The sequence below is a fragment of the Salmo trutta genome, chromosome 1 (assembly GCF_901001165.1).
Source record: "Salmo trutta chromosome 1, fSalTru1.1, whole genome shotgun sequence".
NCBI classification, from domain to species: domain Eukaryota; kingdom Metazoa; phylum Chordata; class Actinopteri; order Salmoniformes; family Salmonidae; genus Salmo; species Salmo trutta.
This window is the reverse complement of record NC_042957.1, coordinates 33,246,538-33,272,286: the sequence shown is the minus strand read 5'-3', so window position 1 is coordinate 33,272,286 and position 25,749 is coordinate 33,246,538. Positions and strand designations below refer to the sequence as shown.

Below are 25,749 nucleotides of genomic sequence, written 5' to 3'. Positions count from 1 at the left end.
CAAGTTGCTCTCAACGGCGTAGCTGTGGAACATTTTCATGATCTGAGTGCCCATGCCAAATCTTTTCAACCTCCTGAGGGGGAGAGGGGCTCACCTCATTCGCCACTTGACCAGTCTGTCTCCAACAGATGTTGCGTGATTGGTTCTTCGAGCCCATAGAGCCGTGAATCCCATCTCACTCATATTAGCATAGAACCGGGGTTACGCAAGTAACCTTAACATTTTATATCTCCATTCAGGAAATGTAATAATAAATCTGACAAAAGTCTACTGATAATAATATTTGGGGTCTTCGTCAATCTGTTAGTCCAGTAGATTTCATTTCACGTGAATTAAACTGTCATCATCATATCTGGGCGGTTAAAGCAAGAAATATGTAGCCTATTAACTAAATGTAAGAATAATGTACAGAATTCACAAACAGCCATTAGAAGAAAACATTTAAATCAATGACAAAATTAAAATATCAATAACCTGTCCCACATGTTGAATCAAACACTAAAATAAATGTGAAGGGTGTGCAGAAACTGAAAGAAATGCATGGAATAATTTTTAACCAGTTAACAGATTCATGCTAAAACACTGTACAAGTACTGTTATTCAATACATATTCAAGCATATCCAGAAAAGGGGGAACACAATTCAAATAGGTGTAATGGTCCATTTGAAACCAAAATACACAAAATGATACCCTGAAATTGTATAGCACAGTTTGAAATAACCATTTGGACACTGTTTTCATAGACATTGCATTTACATTTTACAAAGTTGCCTAGACATGCAATTCTGGATGCTTCTCTCATTTAAACTGCACAATAATGTACTTATTGTTACAGAAATTATTTGGTATAGCTTTGTTCCCTCACTTAAAGGAAAATACCACTCAAAAACTATATTTTGGTGTTTGCATTAGTCCACTGTTGATACAGTCCCAAAATGTTTTGCATGTCAGCAATCACATTTTCAGAATCTAGAACTTTCAAAACACAGAAAGTCTCACAGTATAAAGAGTTTTGCAACATACTGTGACACTTTCTGTATTTTGAAGGTTCTATATCTGGAAAACTACCTCCATTCTATGCATCTTTAGAGGTAGCAGGACCAGTAGATGATGTTAAACAGAGTATACGACCCAGGAAAGATGACCCGGGAGTACTTGTCTATGGCGTGGGTGTCGACCCACATGCTGCTGTACGCACTGGAGCCCACATGTCCTGTGATTTGGTTGTTTTCCTCAATGTCCAGATGGACCATCATCCTCTGCTGCTTCATAGTGCCGTTCTCCTCAAGCATACAGTCATAGTTCCCCGTGTTGTTGACGTCCTCCTCGCTGTAGCTACCCATCATGCCCGGGTGGGTCATGCCACAGGTGCAGGGCAGCTGCAGACAGACACAGAGATTGGGTTTGATCCCGAGCTACGGTACCCACATTTTCCATCCGACAAGCACATACTGTATACATCTAGCCTACACTTTTTTCCAGAGGAATTTTAAATGGTAAACTTTTCCCAGAGCATATTTTACAGACTGAGAAACGGGCACTTTGGATCCACGGATTGTTAAGATGGCACTTACCCTTTCCCGTAGCTTTTTTTCCTTCCGTTCTTGCACCGTAGACAGGTAGTTCACTGCAGCATACTCTATCACCGATAGGAAAACAAACACAAAACTGACCCAGAGGTAAATATCCACAGCTTTGATGTAGGAAACCCTGGGCATGGAGGCGTTGACTCCAGTGATGATGGTGGACATGGTGAGCACCGTGGTGATACCTGGAGCACAGTACCATACACAACGTCTGATCAGAAACATTGAAACTTAGGGACACAGCAGGATATACTACTGAAGGCAGAATATCAGTGGTGTTTAGGCTTTGTGAGAACGAAAAATGGAACACTGTCGAAGACAGAATCATAAAAAGCTTCGAACAAGCGTTGACTAAAATCTTGGGACTACTAGTGGCTAACTCACCCAGAGGAACCCTGGCCGGTACGGCCCGGCGGTCGATCCAGAAGGACACCCAGGACAACATGACCATCAGAGTGGCAGGGAAGTAGGTCTGGAGCAGGAAGAAGAAGATGTGGCGTCGCAGGGTGAAGGTGATGTACAGACGGTTGTACCAGCCTGGAGGGAAGAGGATAACGTTATTACATATGTTATATACGATGCATTGTATTAGCATAACAGGAACCCAACCTTGATAAATCACAGTGAACAGCATGTGCTGTTTCAGCCTTCAGTGCTGTACCTGTGCTGCTGTAGAAGGCTAGTTTTGTGGTGGTTTGGAACTCCTGGATGAGGAACTGGGAGAGGGAGATATTTTCATCAGTGCTCAGGGAATTGTTCCCTTTCTTCCAGTAGAGCATCAGATCGTCATCCGTGTACGCATCTGAAAAGAAAGGGGCATGCTGTTCAGTGTCCACCACTTGAAACAGAGTCTATGAACAGGTGCATTATATTATATATTTGAATGTGACAGCAGAGAGAGAGAGAGAGTCAAAAGGGGAAGTGACGTCATCAGAGCAGAGACTCACAGCTCTCGATCTCCAGGGAGCAGGTCTGTGTGTCCAGAGGGAAGCGACTCAAGTCCATGCTGCACATTGATGTCACTGTCACCCTGCATGAGAACACAACACAGACAGCTGAGTACAGCCTGGCCCCAGATCTGTTTGTGCTTTTGCCAGCGCTATTGCTGTCATTGTCAAGCCAATGTTTGCCATGACAATGAGTGACAAGGAGTTGACATTTTAGCACAAACAGACTGGCACTCAGGCTAAGATGAGTTCTTCAGGTTTTCACAGGAAAAAACATGTATATTTTGCAGACAAAAATGCTTGATTTTGCTGCAGCAATGCTGACATTTTGCATGGCAAAATTAAATGATTTTGTCCAATTTGTCATGAAAATGCGCTGACAAAGGAAAAAGTTTGTTGACGTGTGGTTTGATTGAACCATATTATGGGGTAAATGTGCGGTGATTGGTTGAAATTGCGATCCCTCTTTTTGTACTGCAGTGATGGTTCAGTTGTATGCGCTAATATTGCGATGATTTGACCATTTTATGCAGAACTAGTGCAGTGATTGGTCAAACATAATATGCGGGAATTGTTCAAATTATAATAATAAAATAATAATACTGTTCAGATCGCAGAATCCTGGAAGGACTGTCCTATAGGTCAAGAAATACACTGAGTAATGTAGATACAATAATACAACGACAAATAGGTTGGGGCTGGGGGTGAATATGTGTTGTTGTATATCATATTTCAGACACATACAGTACACACAGAGTCAGTTGTTTGAGGAGATTTGGAGCCCCCAGGGCAGGGATGAATGCATGAAAATAGCGGAGATAATCCAGCTCAGTATAGAAGAGACCCGCTGCTACACGGGATCCTCTGGGAGGGAGGTCCACGTATAGTAAACAGGTAGTTAATCCCCTTCCCAATCTGTTTCTGTCTGTCAAATCTCTGGTTCCAACCCCCGGAGAGATTAACCCTAATGATGAGCCTGCATTGTATCTAAAGTAGAACACACACCACCCTGTCCCTCCGCAAATCCTATACATCCGTAATGACAGAGAAATCCTATAATCCACCGCAAGATTGGGATTACAGACGGCCTGTGTGTCTACCAGGGCAGACTTCACAGTCCCAAAACCAGAGTTTTGGGAGCATTATCGCTGACTCCACCAGTGATGGAAGTGTTAATGACTATCCGTGTCCACAGGTGTCAAGAAGACTGTATGCAGTGCGTTTTGACTGCCAGCAGAGGGCGCTACTGACACAGACATCTTGATACTGGCTCTTGCTGACTAAACTCTCAAATGGACCAACTGTGGATTACAAATTCAGTGTCTCTCTTGGATCCAGCATTCTGATTACTCACTAAGATGACAAACTCACTTTTTGCCTGCAGCTTGCCTATACTTTACTGACAAACAGTTTATCACTACATTCATTAAATGATGATGTGTTGATACAAACTGCATGTCTATTTGGTCAAGTTAAATATATAGACACACTTGGCCAGGATATAGATCCCACAATAACAGCATGACAGCACTTTTTCATTTGCAAATTGCTCATGGGTAATAAAAAAAAGAAGAATGGAAGGTTTAAATTTAGCCTGCCTCATCTGGCAGCTATGTGATTTGCGTAATGAATTCACTTTGGTGGTAAATTGCCAGTTGGCAAAGACTAGTGTTTACAACACCACACACTTCTCTTCAGTTGATTCCATTCCAAATAGTGATCAGACCTAGCAAACTAGATTTCACCCATCATTTGTTGGCTTTTTCTGGATTAATTTTACGTAACAAGCTACTGTTCTCACTACAGTTCCCAAGGGTATCTGCTTAGCTAAAGCCTTGGTGGTGGATGAGGTCAGGGCTGGTTCCTGGCATAAGCGACATAAGCGGTTGCTTAGAGCCCCTGGCCACTACCGGGCCTGACCAAAAACATTTAAAAAATTTAGGAACTCAGTGGGGTCTCAACTTACTATTGGGAGTAAGAATAGTAGAATAAAGCAGGTGCAATTTCAAAATGTGTGCATAATTACTTTTTCTCTTATTATGTCTGTCACTTACAGTCCCTCAGGCCATGTCATCTAACAATTGTTAGATCGGTATTTAGTCTAGCCAGCTGTCATGACCAAATACCAAACAGGCACGCAGGGCACATGCCAAGGGGCCCTGATCTCCAGGGAGCCCCCATTGACTTTGTTTGTCATTCTCACTCAGATCATGTTAGCATGGCATGAGTAATTACAGGAAATTGCAGGAAATTAGCAATAAAACTGCAAAATGTTCTCTCCACCCAATGGCAAAATGTGTAGAATTGCAAGAAATTAACTTTAAATCGAAAATATTTCTCTCCACTGTCAAGAGGGGGCCCAGTAAAATGTATTTTTCGCGAGTTGGAAAACTATTAATTGTACTACTTTTGACCAGAGCCCTATGGGCGGCAAGTAGGCTAGCGGTTAAGAGCGTTGGGCCAGTAACTGAAATGTTTCTGGTTTGAATCCCTGAGTACACTAGGTGAATAATCTGTCTATGTGCCCTTGATTGAGGCACTTAACCCTACTGTAATTGCTCCTGTATGTAAAATGTAGGGGAGGGGTCCCCTAACCAAATCTTGCTTAGGGCCCCCAAAAGGTTAGAGCAGCCCCTGGATGAGGGGAGTTTCTCCCATACTATGTAAAGCGCTTTGAGTACCTCAGTAGGTAGAAAGATGCTATATAAATCCAATCCATTATTGTCAAGTCTTCCAGTCTCAGGCAAGGTTACTCATCATCAGAGAAGTATGTTTCACTAAACCTCTTCCATTACACCAGTATGCTTTAAACTGAAAACAAAACTAAAGTTGGACTCTGACCAGGTGAGTTACCTTTGGCTGTAGAGCACCTTGCCATCAGGGTAGACTCTCAGCATGACATTATCTGTGGTGGTGTCATGTGTGAAAGACTTCTTGGAGTGGACAAAGAACATGTCTGGCACCCAGATCTTCTTGACCAGGCGCCCGTCAAAGGTCATGCTCTTATTGGTGGTGCTGTGGAAAGAGAGGCGCTCGTCTTTCCAGTAGTGTCTAATATACAGGGTCATGGTGAAGTCCTGAAACACAGAGCAAGACAATGCTAGTATTTCAACAGAGCCATCACATATTGTCTTGCCTTCTTCTTTCCAAATCATCAAATCATGGATGACCTATGCATCTTGGATGCTTTATATCACAGCTCACAGAAAGTATTGAACCACTTACCATGTCAACTTCTGAGATCGTGTCCAGACTTTCTACCTGAACATCAACTCCAACTGGAACAGCAGGTCCTGCAAATATACACAACTCAAATCTTAACTTAATTCAAAGGAAACACATAAGTAAACAAATTCCATTGGGCTGTCACAGTTAATCCGTTAATTTGAGGTCCAATGTCGGGCACTCATTTAAAAAACAGTGTTCAAAATAAACTGAAAACATCCCAAATACATAAATCTATACAGCTAAAAAAACAACAATGCGATGTCAAAACAAGTTAAGATTGAGGTTAAAGAAAGTGTGCTTTATCAATTTACCAGATTTTGCTTCCCTCCTGTTACTTTGAACAAAATCAAGATGTCAATATTCTTATGTTTATAAAAAATCCTAAATTACAGTTCAATTTTAGCACATTTCTGAAATCACAATTAATCACAGAAATCGCGATTAATCACAGCAAATCCTGCGACTAACTTGATAAAAAAGATATATTTGACAGCACTATAACAAAACCAATCAGATATGTTAACATTTAGGTAACTCGTTTCCTTAAATAACTTATATAGTTAATTATCGGAGTAGGGGTAATCTTGACGGTACATAATTAAATACAGACAAAAACAAAAGGTCAATGGCTATTTAAAATTATACTTCAAAAAATGCTGTAATACTAAACTGTCTGGATTATGAAGCTGTATTTAAGGGTCATGTTTATCTAGACAATTCTATTAAAAACAATTAGCTTTTTCTCCTCAAGTCCCTTTCATCCAGAGCCCTGCAAAAAAACACAATTAGGCTACAGTGTTCCAAAAATGTAATAAAAAAAATAGCAGAATGCTCTTCAGCATATTTAGTGTGCGCATTTTATCATCTGCTGCCCTGGGTTGAAATGTCATATTGCAGACAGCTGAAAGAAGCAACTGTCGTCATTTCCCTTAACCATATCCAAAAGGAACCACTAATTTTGTTTGTGTATCCGATGAGCTAGCAATACAACATATCATTCATATCTCTACATACAGTATATACAACACCAGTCAAAAGTTTGGACACCTACTCATTCAAGGGTTTTTCTTTATGTTTTACTATTTTCCACATTGTACAATAATAGTGAAGACATCAAAACTATGAAATAACACATATGGAATCATGTAGTAACCAAAAAAAGTGATAAACAAATCCAAATATATTTTATATTTGAGATTCTTCAAAGTAGCCACCCTTTGCCTTGATGACAGCTTTGTACGCTCTTGGCATTCTCTCAACCAGCTTCATGAGGTAGCCACCTGGAATGCATTTCAATTAACAGGTGTGGCTTGTTAAAAGTTAATTTGTGGAATTTCTTTCCTTCTTAATGCGTTTGAGCCAATCAGTTGTGTTCTGACAAGGTAGGGGTAGTATAAAGAAGATAGCCCTATTTGGTAAAAGATGAAGTCCATATTATGGCAAGAACAGCTCAAATAAGCAAAGAGAAACGACAGTCCATCATTCATTTAAAACATGAAGGTCAGTCAATAAGGAACATTTCAAGAACTTTGAAAGTTTCTTCAAGTGCAGTTGCAAAAACCATCAAGCGCTATGATGAAACTGGCTCTCATGAGGACCGCCACAGGGGTGGAAGACCCAGAGTTACCTCTGCTGCAGAGGATAAGTTCATTAGAGTTACCAGCCTCAGAAATTGCAGCCCAAATAAATGCTTCACAAAGTTGAAGTTACAGACACATTCAAAATCAATTGTTCAGAGGAGACTGTGTGAATCAGGCCTTCATGGTCGAATTTCTGCAAAGAAACCACAACTAAAGGAGACCAACAAGAAAAAGAGACTTGCTGGGCCAAGAAACACGAGCAATGGACATTAGACCGGTGGAAATCTGTCCTTTGGTCTGGAGTCCAAATTTGGCATTTTTGGTTCCAACCGCCTGTTACGTTCCCCAGTTTCTGTGTTGTGGTTTGTGTATTTTCATGTATGTATTTCAGGAAATGGATTCCTGAAATTCTCTACAAGCAGCTGATTGGTTGGCCCCCATTGCTAATTGGAGAGCTGACCACGCCCCCTCGTCAGGATACAGCTGTATCCCATTAACAACTCCTTCTGAAGCTTTATAAGCCAGCGTTCTGTTCCTCAGAGGAGAGATGATTGCTGAGAGAGAAGGCTGATGGCTAATTCTGTGTTGTTCAGAGTTTTCTTAAGTATTGTGTGTGTGTGTGTGTGTGTGTGTGTGTGTGTGTGTGTGTGTGTGTGTGTGTGTGTGTGTGTGTGTGTGTGTGTGTGTGTGTGTGTGTGTGTGTGTGTGTGTGTGTGTGTGTGTGTGTGTGTGTGTGTGTGTGTGTGTGTGTGTGTGGTTTTGATTATTGGAATTGCTTACTTACATTTGTGTTTCATTTGTTCCCAGGGGGGAAGGCACCTAGGGAGTGCTTAGGCAAGAGGCCTGCGTGCATACATTACCCGTAGTAGTTTACTGTCTATGCACACTAGGAAAGACCTGGGCGGACCATCCCCTGTATTTTGGTTAGTGCACCAGGTGGTGCTAGTTAGGTAAGTAGTGGGTAGGCAGGTAAGGTAGGAGAGGGGGCTTTGATATTTACTTTCTTTGCTTTGGTTCCGTCCAGCCCCTTTTCCCCAAACTTACCGTGCAACGGAATAAATTCCTTGTTAACGGTAATTCTCTGCCTTTTGTCATCCTTACTCACACCTACAGACCCATACCTCTTTCACACCACGGAGAGTTGAGTTGTAGCAGGGTGTTGCGTTCCCTCTTCCGAGAGGCGTGCGTAACACCGCCGTGTCTTTGTGAGATGCAGAGTAGGTGAGCGGATGATATCCGCATGTGTGGTTCCCACCATGAAGCATGGAGGAGGTGGTGCTATGCCGGTGACACTGTCAATTATTTATTTAGAATTCAAGGCACACTTAACCAGCATGGCTACCACAGCATTCTGTAGCAATACTCAGTCCCACTAAGTGCAAAGCAGATGATCATTTGTTTTTCAACAGGACAATGACCCAACACACCTCCAGGCTGGGTAAGGGCTATTTTACCAAGAAGAGTGACGGAGTGCTGCATCAGATGACCTGGCCTCCACAATCACCCAACCTCAACCCAATTGAGATGGTTTGGGATAATCTGTACCGCAGAGTGAAAGAAAAGCAGCCAACAAGTGCTTAGCATGTGTGGGAACGCCTTCAAGACTGTTGGAAAAGCATTCCAGGTGAAGCTGGTTGAGAGAATGCCAAGAGTGCGCAAAGCTGTCATCAAGACAAAGGGTGGATACTTTGAAGAATCTCAAATATAAAATATATTTGGATTTGTTTAACACTTTTTTTGGTTACGACATGATTCCATATGTGTCATTTCATAGTTTTGATGTCTTCACTATTATTGTACAATGTAGAAAATAGTAAAAAATAGAGAAAAACCCTTGAGTATGAGTAGGTGTCCAAACATTTGACTGGTACTGTATGTACGTATAACCACAATGTAAAACAGTCAAAGATACGACTCAGTTATAAGAGCCTACATTGCCTCTTAGTACAAAATTATGCGGCACTGTTGTTGCATGCTTAAGTGCAGATTCACACAAGATGATATCGGATATATTGCATCTATATCGTTAATACGTGGTTGAGTCAGTATGCTGTAAAATATGTCATATATGGAGCAATCACACATCAACTATTCACTGGCTTTAAACACCACAGCAGAATTATTACCCTGCATTTTTTATGTTTACGTCTGTTACAATTCACTGTCTTTATAGATTATTCTGGAATCTTAATCATTTTTGGAATTAAATTACAACCCAATTTATCCCCTTTTATTGGTGTTTTGGGATGAATCCATCAGTAAGCAGTAGCTGGATTTGGGTCCCAAGAAGGCTTCAGATTAGAGAAGTCAGAGAAGGGTTATTGAAACCCTGAGCTCCAGACTAGTGCTACTACTTTGCAATTAATCACAGCAGACATAATCCCAGTTGGTTATCTCATCAATTCAAGGCACACTGCAGCACGAGACATCGTGTACAGCCGCTTCCAATATCCGCTTACGAGAACTGATAAAGGCCTATATCTTCACTTGAGTAAAACAGCTGTAACTTTTCAGAAAATCTGTCATTGACGTCAATGCATGATTTAACAACGACTTAATGATAAATCATGATTAAGAACTGAAAGTATGTCAGAAAACATCGGTGAACTGTACAGTAGGATGATGATGATGATAATGATAGATTTGTACGGCTCGCAATAAAGCACTGTTAAAAAACCTCACCTCCAAAGCCCGGCCTCATTGTGAAGTCGTGATCATTTATGCTTAAGAGCTGTTCTGAATTACTCATGGTGTTTTTGGTGATGTCTGGAATTCTTCTCAGTATAGGGCTGCGAGGAGGGGACAAAAACATGACTAATGAAACAAACTGTTTCAAATTACACTTATTTTCATTGTCTCTGAACCTCTACCATACTGTCAAGACTATTCTGTCCTAGATCTATTTGTGCTCTTGCCAACTCCACTGCTGTCACTGTCAAACCAAACATGTTTGATATGACAATGAGTGACAAGTTGTCATGATAGCACAAACAGACTGGCACTCAGGCTATATGAAAGCCAACCATCCTATCGAATGGTACCCTACATACAACATGTATTTGTCCTATAACAATAATAATAATAACAATCAGAAGGCAAAGGGGCTTACAAGATATAAGCTTATCAGAATGTCCATAGAATTATGCTCATATACATGAGGATTAATTAATTATGGCAGTATTTTCATATCAAGTTGGAAGTATGCATCACAGGGCATATTGAACTTACCTTGACCCCGCCCATGCTAAGGATAACATGCTGACCACACCGTTCGCGTCGCAAAATAATGTATACATACATGTTATTCAATCATTGCACCCACACTGCTCGCACGCGTCAACGAGCGTCTGCGTAGCCAGGCGCTAAAATGGAACTTGGTTCTATTTGTGATGCTTGATACGCTTCAAGTCCCGATTCTCCCATCCTCTCATTGGTTTTTAGGAGCATATACCCACGTGCCATCTCCTTGTGCCTTTCAGGTAAACAACCAAATGTTTATATCCCAGGACAAATTAGCTAGCAACAGTTTCCTGATCGCGTGTTCTGATTGCGTGTCCTCTACTCCGACAATTCATCCACAGATAAAAGGGTAAACCGAGTTTGTTTCTAGTAATATCTCCTCCTTCAGGCTTCTTTTTCTTTGGACGTTATATGGCAGTTGGCAACCAACTTTAAGGTGCATTACCACTACCAACTGGACTGGAGTGTGGACCTTAGTTCATCTTTCAATCACCCACGTGGGTATATGCTCCTAAAAACCAATGAGGTGATGGCACGTGGGTATATGCTCCTAAAAAACAATGAGGAGATGGGAGAGGCGGGTACTTGCAGCGCGTCAAGCATCACAAATAGAACCAAGTTATATTTTAGTGCCTGGCTACGCAGACGCTCGTTGACGCGCGCAAGCAGTCTGGGTGCAATGATTGAATAACATGTATGTGTACATTTATTTTGCAACGCTCAGGCACGCGACGTAAGCTGTGTGGTCAGCATGTGAGGCTAGATTGCACAGGGCTTGGTAAAAGGCTTTAAAGCCGACTATTTTATACTCTGAGTATAATTTAAAGTGCAACTGACAGCGTTTTAACAACTTTGCAGAAATGAAACAAACAATCAATGTCAGTCAAATATATAAAATTCCTAGTTTATGCAACAAAAACAACTTTATAAGAGGTTTTAAAAACAGGTTACATTTGACTCAAAATTCCATGACGTACAGTAAGGCATTGTTGGCAGAATAGATGGATGCAGTTCAATGCATGATTCATATAATTCACCAATACATTTCTTCGTAGTCCAAAAAATATTACTATCAGGTTGTAAATCACAGCTGGCCAGGTACACTGTTTACTGCCTCCATTCAGGATGCACTGTTTCAGTTTCAATGACTCAATATTCTGGACAAAAACGGACGAATGTAACTGGGCTGGAAATGCCAATACAATCAAACTAGTAAAGGAAATGATCACAAGTCAGTCACAATGTGGCTAATAGGCTAGCGTATCTATTTATGTAGCTATTTATTTAGTAAGCTAAACACTGGAGCCTAGAGTTAGCTAACTGGATAACAGTCGTTCAAGTTTACAAACTTCATCAACTGTTATCCAGGGAGGATGTCATGTCATTGGAGGAGTGGACGAGTGACCAACTTTTCCCCTTCATATCGCTTTTCGGTGGCCACAGCTAGAGATGCAGGTGTCATTTGGCTAGCTAGCAAGACCTGCCACCCCAGGTAGCCTAATGATTGCTTTCTAATGATCTAAAGTCGCTCTGTTGCTACTGCCTGTAAACACACAGTCCAGTTCAAAGTGAATGATGGCAGGCTAGCTCTGATTGGTTATGGCGCACCGGTCTGCGTAGGCTCCGGTCCTGGACAAGACATACTGTATGTTATTATTAGGTTTTATTTACTGCAAACACACGGCCGTCGTTCCCACATGATATTGCTTTAGAATTTTCACAAATGCCCTACTATACGTCATACCCAAACATTTTATGAATTTATGAAAATGACCATATCTAAGTGCTTGCTTAGAAAAGTGTTATATTCTTCCTGGGGGTGTATATGAACCGATTTTAATAAAATGTATTTTTGCCAAAATGCTGTCAGTTCCACTTTAACAAAAGCTATACTCTTAAATAAGTATACTGAACAAAAATATAAACGCAACATGTAAAGTGCTGGTCCCATGTTTCATTAGCTGAAATAAAAGAGCCCAGATTTTTTCCATATTTTCCATATGCACAAAAAGCATATTTCTCTCAAGTTTTGTGCACAAATTTGTTTACATCCCTGTTCTCCTTTTCCAAGATAATCAAGAAGCGGATTAAACAGCATGATCATTACACAGGTGCACCTTGTGCTCGGGACAATAAAAGGCCACTCTAAAATCTGCAGTTTTGTCACACATCACAATGCCACAGATGTCTCAAGTTTTGAGGGAGCATGCAATTGGCATGCTGACTGCAGGAATGTCCACCAGAGCTGTTGCCAGAGAATTTAATGTTAAATTCTCTACCATAAGCTGCATCCAATTTTATTTGAGAGAATTTGGCAGTACATCTACCCGGCTTGACAACCACATATCAAGTGTATGGCGTCATGTAGTCGAGCGGTTTGCTGATGTCAACATTGTGAACAGAGTGCCCCATGGTGGCGGTGGGTTTATGGTATGGGCAGGCATAAGCTATGGACAACGAACACAATTGCATTTTATTGATGGCAATTTGAATGCACAGAAATACCGTCACGAGTACCTGAGGCCCATTGCGAGGCCCATTTATTTTAAGGTACCTGTGAACAACAGATGAATATCTGTATTCCCAGTCATGTGAAATCCATAGATCAGGGCCTAATTCATTTATTTCCATTGACTGATTTCCTCATATGATCTTTAACACAGTAAAATCTTTGAAATTGTTGCATGTTGCGTTTATATTTTTGTTCAATAAAAATAACCAAGTAAATAATCCAGTGGTGAAAGTTGCTTTGCTCCCCTTAATCAGATCCTCTGGACTAAACTCTATGTCAGTGAGACTGTATTTAGATTAAGAATTCTTACCTGCCAACCTTTCGATGTCCTTTTACTGTCAGTGGTACTTCTCTTTTGAATCTATAAGAAAACCAAGAAAAATGGGATCTAAAGGACACTTTATCAACATCACAGTCCATTCAAACAGCCCATCAGAAGAGTTGTTCCCAAGTCCCATGTGCGTTCAGACATCTTCAAAAATAACACTAACATCGATTTGCACCAGCATTCATCCACTTAATGGTAGTGTTGCTGACCAGGGCATTGCTTAAAGCATTGCTTGAAAGTAGGAAGTACAGTAGGATAGGGCCCTGGTCAAAAGTAGTGCACTATATTGGGAATAGGGTGCCATTTCCATGTTTTTTTTTGTCCAGGCAGCTGCTAGGACTACTGAGCACCATTCAATTTGACTGTGCAGGTTAGAAGCTCTTTAGGAGAATATTCTCCAGGCTATTAGAGGAGTCACTACTTTAGCATTGACCTAAGGGATTAAAAGGGCAAAGGGTATTCTGCCATATCTTTTTCACTGATGTAATCTTTTTCTCTAGATATAATCTTAATCTGGGAATTATGATATGATTCCCTCATAACATATAGAGTACCAGTCAAAAGTTTGGACACACCTACTCATTCAAGGGTTTTTCTTCATTTTTAATATTTTCTACATTGTAGAATAATAGTGAAGACATAAAAACTATGAAATAGCACATATGGAATCATGTAGTAACCAAAAAAGTGTTAAACAAATCAAAATTTGAGATTTCCACCGGTCTAATGTCCATTGCTAGTGTTTCTTGGGCCAAGCAAGTCTCTTCGTCTTATTGGTGTCCTTTAGTTGTGGTTTCTTTGCAGAAATTTGACCATGAAGGTCTGATTCACGCAATTTCCTCTGAACAGTTGATGTTGAGATGTGTCTGTTACTTGAACTCTGTGAAGCATTTATTTGGGCTGAAATTTCTCAGGCTGGTAACTGTAATGAACTTATCCTCTGCAGCAGAGGTAACTCTGGGTTATTTCATAGTTTTGTGTGTCCAAACTTTTGACTGGTACTGTACATTTCATAAAACATGTTTTATTCTATAATTGGTGTCAGAAACACACTAAGCAAATTCAGTTTACAGAAGACTTTTTGCCTTGCTTTAGAATCCGTCAGGTCAGAGGTTGACTGATTTGGTCCATTTATGATTTGTAATGAATTTCCAATTTAAGACAACCTTCTTTGTAGAAGAACAATATAGTTTCATATCATTATACAATAACTTAAGCCCCTTTGAGTTATGCATGCTTAAATGGAAGTTAATTCCCTTTTTATGCACTTTTTTCACTATACATATTCTGACCTTGAATTTAGGCATTAGGTAACACGTTTCAACCGGCTATTCGTTCAGGGTGGAGATCACAGAAATGGAGGTGTGACAAAGGTGTGTCTACAGATATGCCACATTCTGACTTTGACATTTTTCCCTCATAATTCCACCACTTTTAAGCGATGAATAAGGTCTAGCAACCTGTTGATTCCAAGTGGAATATCTACATAATTGTTTCAGATAGATGCACTGTAATTTACAAATTGATAAGAGCTATTTATAAGAGCTAAGTAAATGAATAAGCTATTTGGATATGGGGATTGTAAATTGTCATGGAAATTCATACTGAGAGAGACTGTCATTTCTTCAAACTATCATCTTTATTTAATATCGATGAATTATTGCAATAATGAAGCCGTCGACCCCACACTCTTGAGTGTGTTGCCGAGAGCTTAACTGATAATGAAAAAAACAGAGATCTTATATAGGAGACCTAAAAATGCTTATACAGGGCTGGTTCCACACTTCCCATGCTGATTGGTGGGCATCATAAGCCACCTTGGGTTCATCTCCTGGTTATCTGCACGGATTTTGTTTTACCCCCTTAGTTTCCGAGATGCCAGGATGAAGATGAAAAATGAGGGATTGTTCTAAACTCTTCCAGGCTATCTCTATCTCAGGTCACACACTCCACATATTGTCTATGGAATGCCAGCTGTAGGTTTTTATCACAAAGTCATTGTCAGCTCAAGCTATTGCTAGCAAAACCCATTTCCTTGAACATATGCCCAGGCTAACTGCAGGAAGCTAGAGTGGAAACCATCCCTTTACAGAAACACAGCATTAATAGAACAGAAATGTCTTACTATTTGTTAAGTATTAATTGTTAACTATTAATATCAAACAAATCAGGTAAATAGGTAATTTTTTCTCACAAAATAAAAATAAAAATTGTTTTAGATCTATTTTAACTTATAATCGCTGGAGACAAATGTGAAACCAGTTACATGGCAGCAAAGTAAAGCATATTAACATTTCAACTTTCCCACAGTGATGTTTATGAAATGTGCCATTATGCAGAATTTAAATTATATGGCCTTTTAACTTCAAGGGATGAAACTTGGAGACACAAGCCAAATGGGTACATGTGAATGTGAGGATGCAAAGCATTACGCAATAACAGTCGCGGAAAATCTAACCTTTGGTCACTCTCCAATGTTTTAATTATATATCCAGACTTTCTCTGTTTCCCATTTCCATCATGTTAAATATTAGCCACTTTCAATATCGTCGGTCAGTAGGCTTAATATCCACACATATTTAACTGTCAATGTACTGTTGGATCCCTTCAGTTGGTATAGTCTACATTTCGTTTCATTCTTCTTCTTCTGTAAATGCTGTCACGGTGGTTGTTGCTGAGGATCACTAACAGTTCACCATATTTCATGTAAAAAAATGTAGGCTAATTAAATAAGCGCACACCAAGCAGTTTGAACCTGACGCATGACGCAAAACTTGACTGTGTCATCACACAGTTCCATGGTGAGTGCGGGCAATAGACCAGGGTATTGTACACTACTCTCCCTATCATAATTCTATGTACACTAATCTTCCAACATTACCATGGTTTGAAGAACTGAATGTAGCAATTTTGTAAATGAATCAAACCACCTTTTTCCTTTTCTTTTGTGCGTAAAGACTCTCAACCCATTTTTCCATGATTGCCAAGGGATCATGAAAACTTCCCTAAACCTACATATTGTGAAACATCAGAGAGTTTTTAAATCTGTGCATGGGTTCCCGAAACTGAGATATGCATATGTTTTGATGACTGTATTTTATTGATCTCCATTCTGAATGCCTTCTCCATAGGCTACATTCTAGTTGTACCTTATGATAGCTGGATACAACTGTAAAACCAGTCACATGGCACAGGCTAGTATGATATGTTACGTTTGGTATGGCTACATAAGACAGAAAGAAGGTTACTTAAGGCAAAAATGAAAGGAGGGTGGGTGGACGTATAACGCGAACGTCTAGCATACGTGTTCGAATCTCATCAAGGACGACTTTAGCATTTGAGCTACTTTGCAACTACTTAGCATGTTAGCTAACCCTTCCGCTAACCCTAACCTTAACCCTTTATCCTAACACCTAACCTCAGGGGCGGTAGGTAGCCTAGTAGTTAGAGCGTTGGACTAGCATCCAAAAGGTTGCTAGATCAAATCCCTGAGCTGGAAAGTTAAAAATCTGTCGTTCTTCCCTTGAACAAGGCAGTTAACCCACTGTTCCTATGCTGTCATTGAAAATATGAATTTGATCTTGACTGACTTGCCTAGTTAAATAAAGGTAAAACATTTTTTAACATTAGCCACCAAAAATTGGAATTCATATCATGCGTATTGCAAATTCATAACATATCGCACTTAGTAACATATCATACACATTTTAATTCGTAACATAACCTACAAAATGAATGATGGACATCCACAAATGAATACATACCGACCAAATATAACATATCATACTAATTTTAGTGTCCTGAATTTTCTTTTACTATGTTACGTCTCCCCAGCTTCAGGTTGTATGGCAGCCAACTGAAGCATAACAGCATATCAACTTTTCCACAGTGAAGTTTATAAAATGCTGGATGAAATTTGGAGATCCAAGCTATAGGCTTCTGTATAGCCATGTGCAAATGACAGTATAACACCAAACCTACTGAGTTGATTTATGATTTCTAGAATGTATAAATTATATGCCCGGACTTTTCACTGTTTAAATGTTTTTTTTTTAGCCACTCTCGGTAGCCACCGTCACTTATACACTCTTAGAAAAAAGGGTTCCAAAAGGTTTCTTCGGTTGTCCCCATAGGAAAACCCTTTTTGGTTCCATGTAGAACACTTTTTTGTTCCTGGTAGAACTCTTTTGGGTTCCATGTAGAACCCTCTGGAACCAAAATAATTCTACCTGGAACCAAAAAGGGTTCTTCAAAGGGTTCTCCTATTGGGACAGCTGAAGAACCCTTTTAGGTTCTAGATAGCGCATTTTTTTGTACCCACATACATTTATAACTGTCACTTTAGTGTTAGTTTCTTTACATTTTCCGTCATTCCATTACATCATTAGTTTACCTTTCTTTCCACTGTCACTTTCGATAGCAATAGTATAATAACATTGTGCAATAATGTGGGACGTGTAGCCTATTTGAAACATTATGGAACACAGACCACACGTAGAAGTTTAAACCTAAACCTGGAGACTGGCGCATGGTTCCCGACTACTTGACCATTGTCATCACAGTTCCATGATTATAATAAAGATTATTAGGGTAGATTTATAGGACTACTGTTCAACCCCTATTGTACACTTTCCTCACCTTCCAATATTTCACGGATTGAACAATTGAATAATGCAACTTTCAGGATGAATCAAACCACTGTATTTTTGATTCACCAATATATTTAGTGCGTAAAGGTTCTCCAAACCTGTTTTTGTATTATTCATAAATATGTTCCTAACCCAAAATAATATACAAGATCAGAGTATTTTTAAATCTACCAACTGGTGCTGAAAAGGAGATGAATATGCATGTGTTTACATGGCTTTCTTTCATTGATCCCGAATATTCTGAACCGTTCTCTCCATATATTCTAGTCAGCCTGTTGAGAAAATTAAGATTAAAGGTACACCAAATTTAAAGGGATGGCTTTAGATAAATGTACTAAATAACGTACTGAATGTACTGAAAACTCCATGAGAAAATCTGTTGGCTAGCATGTGGGAGGGTTTCAGCAGTTTAATTACATTTATTCAGCGTGTATTCAGCGTGCGCAAGGGCACCACGCCTGCCAATCCTGTTACATACCTGCGCAAGGTAAGTATGAATACCAACTATTGAGAAGTGCATAGGAAAGGCTTGCGTAGGAAAGGCGTACATTTCCTGAATCGGGCTCGTAATGCCTATATACTCAAAGCTATAAACATTCCAAGCAGCTTAAGCTTGGTCTTAAAATGAAAAGCCTCGGTAGAAAGAACTCTGGTGGCAATAAGAGAGAGGCATGAGTGAAGCTCCTCAAAGGTGGTTGACCTAAAAATCTTAAAACAAGCTGACACTGATGTGCGAGGCCATTTCCTATTTTGACCTGCATATCTCAAATAATGCTTCAAACATCATGTTGCTTAAATAAGAAAACCACTGGAATCATCACCCACATAAACAGTTCCAATCAAATCAATGCCATATTCTTCTCACAAGGTCAGAGAGGATTAATATTGTACTATGATCCTTTCTAGGTATTCTAATGGAAAGTAAAGGTGGAAGGTGTACACACATCTGCTAAATTCTTTCTCAATAAGCCTCAGGAAGCAACGTAATCTTAACTCTCTCAGCAGATGCCTCTGGGATTTTAAATAACATGACAGTATCGTTGATTTGATTGTTTTAGGCAGGCGCTGACTGAGTCAGTAATGCAATGATCTTCAATGAGTTCCCCTGCCGGTCCATTGTGCTAAGGGATTGGTCCACCACGATAAGGGTGAGGCCAGAACATCCATTTGTGGCTAAGCAGACATCTGGCACATCAAATGTGAATTGATGCAATATCTAAGGATCAACGCAAGGACTACAGGAGATCATCGCTATTTAAACCTAGTACAGTGTAATCTTTATAACCAAATGGACTGTGGGCCCTCATTTGTGCAGTGTAATTTGTGCAATACAGCGCAAGACACACAGACAGTGCCTGTTCACACAAGGTTTGAATACATTGGGTCAATAAGATGAGGAGTTTGTCCTGCGTGTGAGGTGCCAGGTGGACTGGGAAAGGAAGTGATGTAATTGGTCAAGACAAGCACTTGGCAAAAGCCATGCTGATGGCTAAACGTGCTGCGACCAACATCTATTCCTACAGAAGGTCACTGATGTAACTAGAAAACCTGCTGTCTCTTTAGTCCTGGGGCACTGAGACATGACATGATGTGGTATGAGGGTTGCAGTGAAGAAGCACTGCAGGGAAAAGTTAACTACAGTCCTTCTTATGTGACTGGACAGGGGCCAGCTGTATTCAAAGCACCACATAGGCGACTGCATGGCATACCCGTGCACAGCCACATTGAACTACAGATGTCGGATCTTAATTTGATCACCCTGTTGCGGGATAACTGCAACCAGTCCAAAAGTCCAGTTTCAGAAAATAAAGGCTTGAATGGGAAATGTTAAACTTTACCTCCCTTATCCTACCTCATTTGCACACACTGTGTATAGACTTTTTCTATTGTATTATTGACAGTATGTTTGTTTATTCCATGTGTAACTCTGTGTTGTTGTTTGTGTCGCACTGCTTTGCTTTATCTTAGCCAGGTCGCAGTTGTAAATGAGAACTTGTTCTCAACTAGCCTACCTGGTTAAATAAAGTTTTTTATTATTTTATTTTTTTTACTTGTAGTGTATTTGAGGTTTAAAAAGGTTTCAAAGGTATGTCATTTCCACTTTGAAATTTCAGACTCTATTTTCTCTTACGAAAAATGTATCAACCACTACAAAAATGTCCATTAATTGTACCCCCAACAGCACACATTTTTGTTGTATCCCCAGACAAGTCCACCTGATTCAACTTGTCAACTAATCATCAAGCCCTCAAGTGAGTTGAATCAGGTGAGTTTGTCTGGGGCTACAACACAAATGTGTGCTCTTGGGGGGGTACTGGAGGACTGGAATTGGGAAAAACTGTACTAGATGTAGCCCAAATGGAGCAAATTACTAGTCTATAAATCAACAAATCTATATGGTGACATCATTGATGTATTAAAAATCACTTTTAATTACAATGAGATGTTGCTCTTCTGCTTTCCAATCGGTTAACCTTCAGGTAGCAAAGCCACAACAATAACAATAAATGTAGGTTACGTAATCTGATTAAGTGATTTTTCTAACCACGCACCTTGCATCAACCAAACAAAACCCTCTATAATGCAATACGCATCAGGATCCAATCCCAGCTGCAATAATAACACAGGCTGACACATCTCAATACATACAGAATTGTGAAATACTGACATTTTCATAATTATTCCCAGCACAAACGTTTAAAATATGACTTTACCCAGTCAGGTCAACAAAGGAATATCCTATACAATAATAGCCTATACCTAAGAATGGGGATATAGGCCTTGCTTCATCACAAATAGAAATGGACGAGAACAGCTACAGTCTAAATACATCATGCCAGCATCTAATTCCAGTAATTCCCTCCTCATTATATATATACACACTACCGGTCAAAAGTTTTAGAACATCTACTCATTCAAGGATTTTTCTTTATTTTTACTATTTTCTACATTGTAGAATAATAGTGAAGACATCAAAACTACGAAATAACACATATGGAATCATGTTGTAACCAAAAAAGTGTTAACCTGTTTGGGCTAGGGGGCAGTATTGAGAATTTTGGGAAAAATATGTGCCCATTTTTAACTGCCTCCTACACCAACTCAGAAGCTAGAATATGCATATTATTGTTCAGCTTTGGATAGAAAACACTCTGAATTTTCTAAAACTGTTTGAATGGTGTCTGTGAGTATAACAGAACTCCTATGGCAGGCAAAAACCTGACAAGGTTTCATGCAGGAAGTACCCTGTCTGACAAGGAGTCGTGCGTCTTGCATCTGTTTATTGAAAAGTAAGGATCTTAGCTGTAACGTGACAATTCCCAGGGCTCCGATAGGCTCTCAGAACCCGGGAAATACCTGAAGGTTGACGAGGCAGCCTCAGGCTGAAACACATTATCGCCTTTGGTAAGTGGCGGATCAGAGGACCTTTGAATGAGGCTCGTGCACGATTCGCTCCTGAGGAGAAATTTAATTCGGCTGTTTAGGCTCAATGCATATTCCCGGTCGGAATATTATTGCTTTTCTACGAGATAAATGGCATAAAAATTGGTTTTAAACAGTGGTTGACATGCTTCGAAGTACGGTAATGGAATATTTAGACATTTTTTGTCACGCCAATGCGCCATGCGCAAGACCGTGATGTAGCATTCTGATAGTGTCTAGAACTCACGAACAAAACGTCGCTGTTTGGATATAACGATGGATTATTTGGGACCAAACCAACATTTGTTATTGAAGTAGAAGTCCTGGCAGTGTATTCTGACGAAGAACAAGCAAGGTAAGAACATTTTTCTTATAGGAAATGTGATTTTGGTGGAGGCTGACCTGGGTGGGTGTCTAAATAGCTAGCCCTGTGATGCCGGGCTATGTACTTAGATTATTGCAAAATGTGCTTCATCCGAAAAGCTATTTTAAAATCGGACATATCGAGTGCATAGAGGAGTAATGTATCTATAATTCTTAAAATAATTGTTATGCTTCTTGTGAACGTTTATCGTGAGTAATTTAGCAAACTGTTAGTAAATTCCCCGGAAGTTTGCGGGGGTTATGCTTTTTCTGAACGTCACATGCTAATGTAAAAAGCTGTTTTTTGATATAAATATGAACTTGATTGAACAGACATGCATGTATTGTATAACACAATGTCCTAGGTGTGTCATCTGATGAAGATCATAAAAGGTTAGTGCTGCATTTAGCTGTGGTTTGGGTTTATGTGACATGATATGCTAGCTTGAAAAATGGGTGTCTGATTATTTCTGGCTGGGCACTCTGCTGACATAATCTAATGTTTTGCTTTCGTTGTAAAGCCTTTTTGAAATCGGACAGTGTGGTTAGATTAACGAGATTCTTGTCTTTAAATAGCTGTAAAATAGTCATATGTTTGAGAAATTGAAGTAATAGTATTTCTAACGATTCAAAAATCGCGCCACTGGATTTCAGTGGCTGTTACGTAGGTGGGACGAGTTCGTCCCACATGCGCCAGAGAGGTTTAACAAATCCAAATATATTTTATATTTGAGATTCTTCAAATAGCCCCCCTTTGCCTTGATGACAGCTTTGCACACTCTTGGCATTCTCTCAACCAGCGTCATGAGGTAGTCACCTGGAATACATTTCAATTAACAGGTGAGCCTTCTTAAACGTTAATTTGTGGAATTTCTTTCCGTCTTAATGCGTTTCAGCCAATTAGTTGTGATGTGACAAGGTAGCAGGGATATATAGAAGATAGCCCTATTTGGTAAAAGATGAAGTCCATATTATGGCAAGAACAGCTCAAATAAGCAAAGAGAAACGACAGACCATCATTACTTTAAAACATGAAGGTCAGTCAATACGGAAAATTTCAAGAACTTTGAAAGTTTCTTCAAGCGCAGTCGCAAAAACCATCAAGCGCTATGATGAAACTGGCTCTCATGAGGACCGCCACAGAAATGCAAGACCCCTCTGCTGCGGAGGATAAGTTCATTAGAGTTACCAGCCTCAGAAATTGCAGCCCAAATAAATGCTTCACAGAGTTCAAGGAACAGACACATCTCAACATCAACTGTTCAGAGGAGACTGTGTGAATCAGGCCTTCATGATCGAATTGCTGCAAAGAAACCACTACTAAAGGACTCCAATAAGAAGAAGAGACTTGCTTGGGCCAAGAAACACAAGCAATGGACATTAGACCGGTGGAAATCTGTCCTTTGGTCTGGAGTCCAAATTTGAGATTTAGGTTCCAACCGCAGTATGTTTGTGAGGCGCGGTGAGGGTGAACGGATGATCTCCGCATGTGTATTTCCCATCGTAAAATTTGGAGGAGGAGGTGTTATGTTGTGGGGGTGCTTTGCTGGTGACACTGTCTGTGATTTATTTAGAATTCAAGGCACACTTACCCAGTATGGCTACCACAGCATTCTGCAGCAATACGCCATCCCATCTGGTTTGGGCTTAGTGGGACTATCATTTGTTTTTCAACAAGACAATGACCCAACACACCTCCAAGCTGTGTAAGGGCTATTTTACCTAGAAGGAGAGTGATGGAGTGCTCAGTGAAGTCGGACCGCAGAGTGAAGGAAAAGCAGCCTACAAGTGCTCAGCATATGTGGGAACTCCTTCAAGACTGTTGGAAAAGCATTCCAGGTGAAGCTGGTTGAGAGAATGCCAAGAGTGTGCAAAGCTGCCATCAAGGCAAAGGGTGGCTATTTGAAGAATCTCAAATATAAAATATATTTTGATTTGTTTAACACTTTTTGGTTACTACATGATTCCATATGTGTTATTTAATAGTTTTGATGTCTTCACTATTATACTACAATGTAGAAAATAGTAAAAATAAAGAATAACCCTTGATTGAGTAGGTGTTCTAAAACATTTGACCGTTAGTGTATATACCCTATATAATCCATTAATTTGAAGGGGTGTCCACGTACCTTTGTGTATATATATATATATATATATAAAGGTCCCCTACAGAGAAGCATATGAACCAATTTCAGATGAATTTCTGTTTTGAAGGCTATTAAATCTCATCTAAATGGTATGATGCTACTTACAGCAGGGAGGGAAAGTGATTGTCATTTTGAGCATTGCTGGTGGTAGCACAAATAGATTACAGTCCTCCCGCGCTTTTTGTCCTGCTTACCTGCCAAAAATGTACCCGCCAATAATAGTCACAGCAGAGGTAGAAGCAGCCAAGTACACTTTCACACTAGAGCATAATTCTCAGTAACCATTGGCATATCCTATGCCTATGCATGTCCATGAGCATCTTGCAATACACATCAAGTGCTGCCTGTGGTGATTGATATTAGTCTATGACAATTTCAAACACATCAATCATGTAGCCTACCTGATTTTTCTGTAGTTCTGAAGCACATGCCCCCTTGGACCAACCGACCTCACAGATGCGCCAACCATCGAGGCAAGTAGCAGCAGCAGTAGGACATCCGTGAGCATAGTGTCCACACTGACAGCGTTCTGGACCCAGTTATCCAAAAGTCTAGTTTCAGAAAATAAAGGCTACAGTGAGAACTTTTTATGTCCCTTAGGCATGATCCCTGGTACCGTATAGACACACATACACACTGAAACATCCGAGGTATTTAATCTCACTGTTGGGAAAGCAATTTCGCCTAAACCTATAAATCCTTCCACGTCAGATGGCTCAGATGTTCTCCCCATCGTATATGTGTGAGCATAGCGCAGCACGTCCAGTTTTCTGGCTCTCAAGAGCAGATCTGTTAGCTCAGGTTAAAAGGCGAGAGTGGGCTACAAGGCAGTTCTGTCCCTAGCCTAACATATTTACGTAATTGAGCACATTATATGATATATAGGGCGGAATTATTTCAAATGGTCATGTGGGCTGAAATACCTCAGAACACCTGACTCTAGGCTAACATGCCCTCTACCAAACATCTTTAAATACAGTAAAACATTTCATAAAGTAAATCCTATGCCAATCGTTTTAAACAATGGCTATTCTTTGTTTTCACAATAATGTTCACTCATTGTTTTCATAATACCAAATTGATAGCAGGGTTGTTGTGCTCGATTCAGAATTTTATTGAGAATGGCTCAGAGATTTCAATTCAAGCAGGACACAGAATTGCAACTCGAATGAAAGGAAATATAATTGAATTCAATTAAATTCAAATGCCTCTTCTATTCTATACAGAACAAAAATAAAACAGTTCGTACAAGGAAATCAGTCAATTGAAATAAATTCATTAGGCCCTAGTCTATGGATTTCACATTACTGGGAATACAGATATGCATCTGTTGTCACAGATATGCATCTGTTGTCACAGATACATTAAAAAGGTACTGTAGGGGTGTGGATCAGAAAACCAGTCAGTATCTGGTGTTACCACCATTTGCCTCATGCAGCGCAACACATCTACTTCGCATAAAGTTGATCAGGCTGTTGATTGTGGCCCGTGGAATGTTGTTAATTTGCTGTTGAATGTTTCTAGATATTGGCGGGACCTGAAACATGCGGTCGTACACTTTGATCCCAGAGCATCACAAACATGCTCAATGGGTCTCAGGATCTCGTCACGGTATCTCTGCATTCAAATTGGCATTGATAAAATGCAATTGTGTTCATTGTCTGTAGTTTATGCCTGCCCATACCATAACCCCACCGCCACTACTGGACGTACTGCCAAATTCACTAAAACAACGTTAGAGGCGG

At 40.0% G+C, this 25,749-nt stretch overlaps 1 protein-coding gene across 1 annotated transcript; it reads right to left on the bottom strand.

The window, feature by feature from the left end:
• Positions 1-1,045: 1,045 nt before the first annotated feature.
• On the bottom strand, positions 1,046-24,650 carry LOC115194379 (gamma-aminobutyric acid receptor subunit rho-1-like). Its single transcript, XM_029754037.1, has 10 exons — positions 24,406-24,650; positions 13,405-13,455; positions 10,025-10,131; positions 5,760-5,827; positions 5,388-5,611; positions 2,535-2,617; positions 2,249-2,389; positions 1,972-2,124; positions 1,576-1,772; positions 1,046-1,380 (listed from the first exon to the last, which is right to left on the bottom strand). The coding sequence occupies exons 1-10, from the start codon at positions 24,510-24,512 to the stop codon at positions 1,087-1,089; spliced, it is 1,425 nt and encodes a 474-aa protein (XP_029609897.1). The 5' UTR covers positions 24,513-24,650; the 3' UTR covers positions 1,046-1,086.
• Between the last annotated feature and the right edge of the window lie 1,099 nt (positions 24,651-25,749).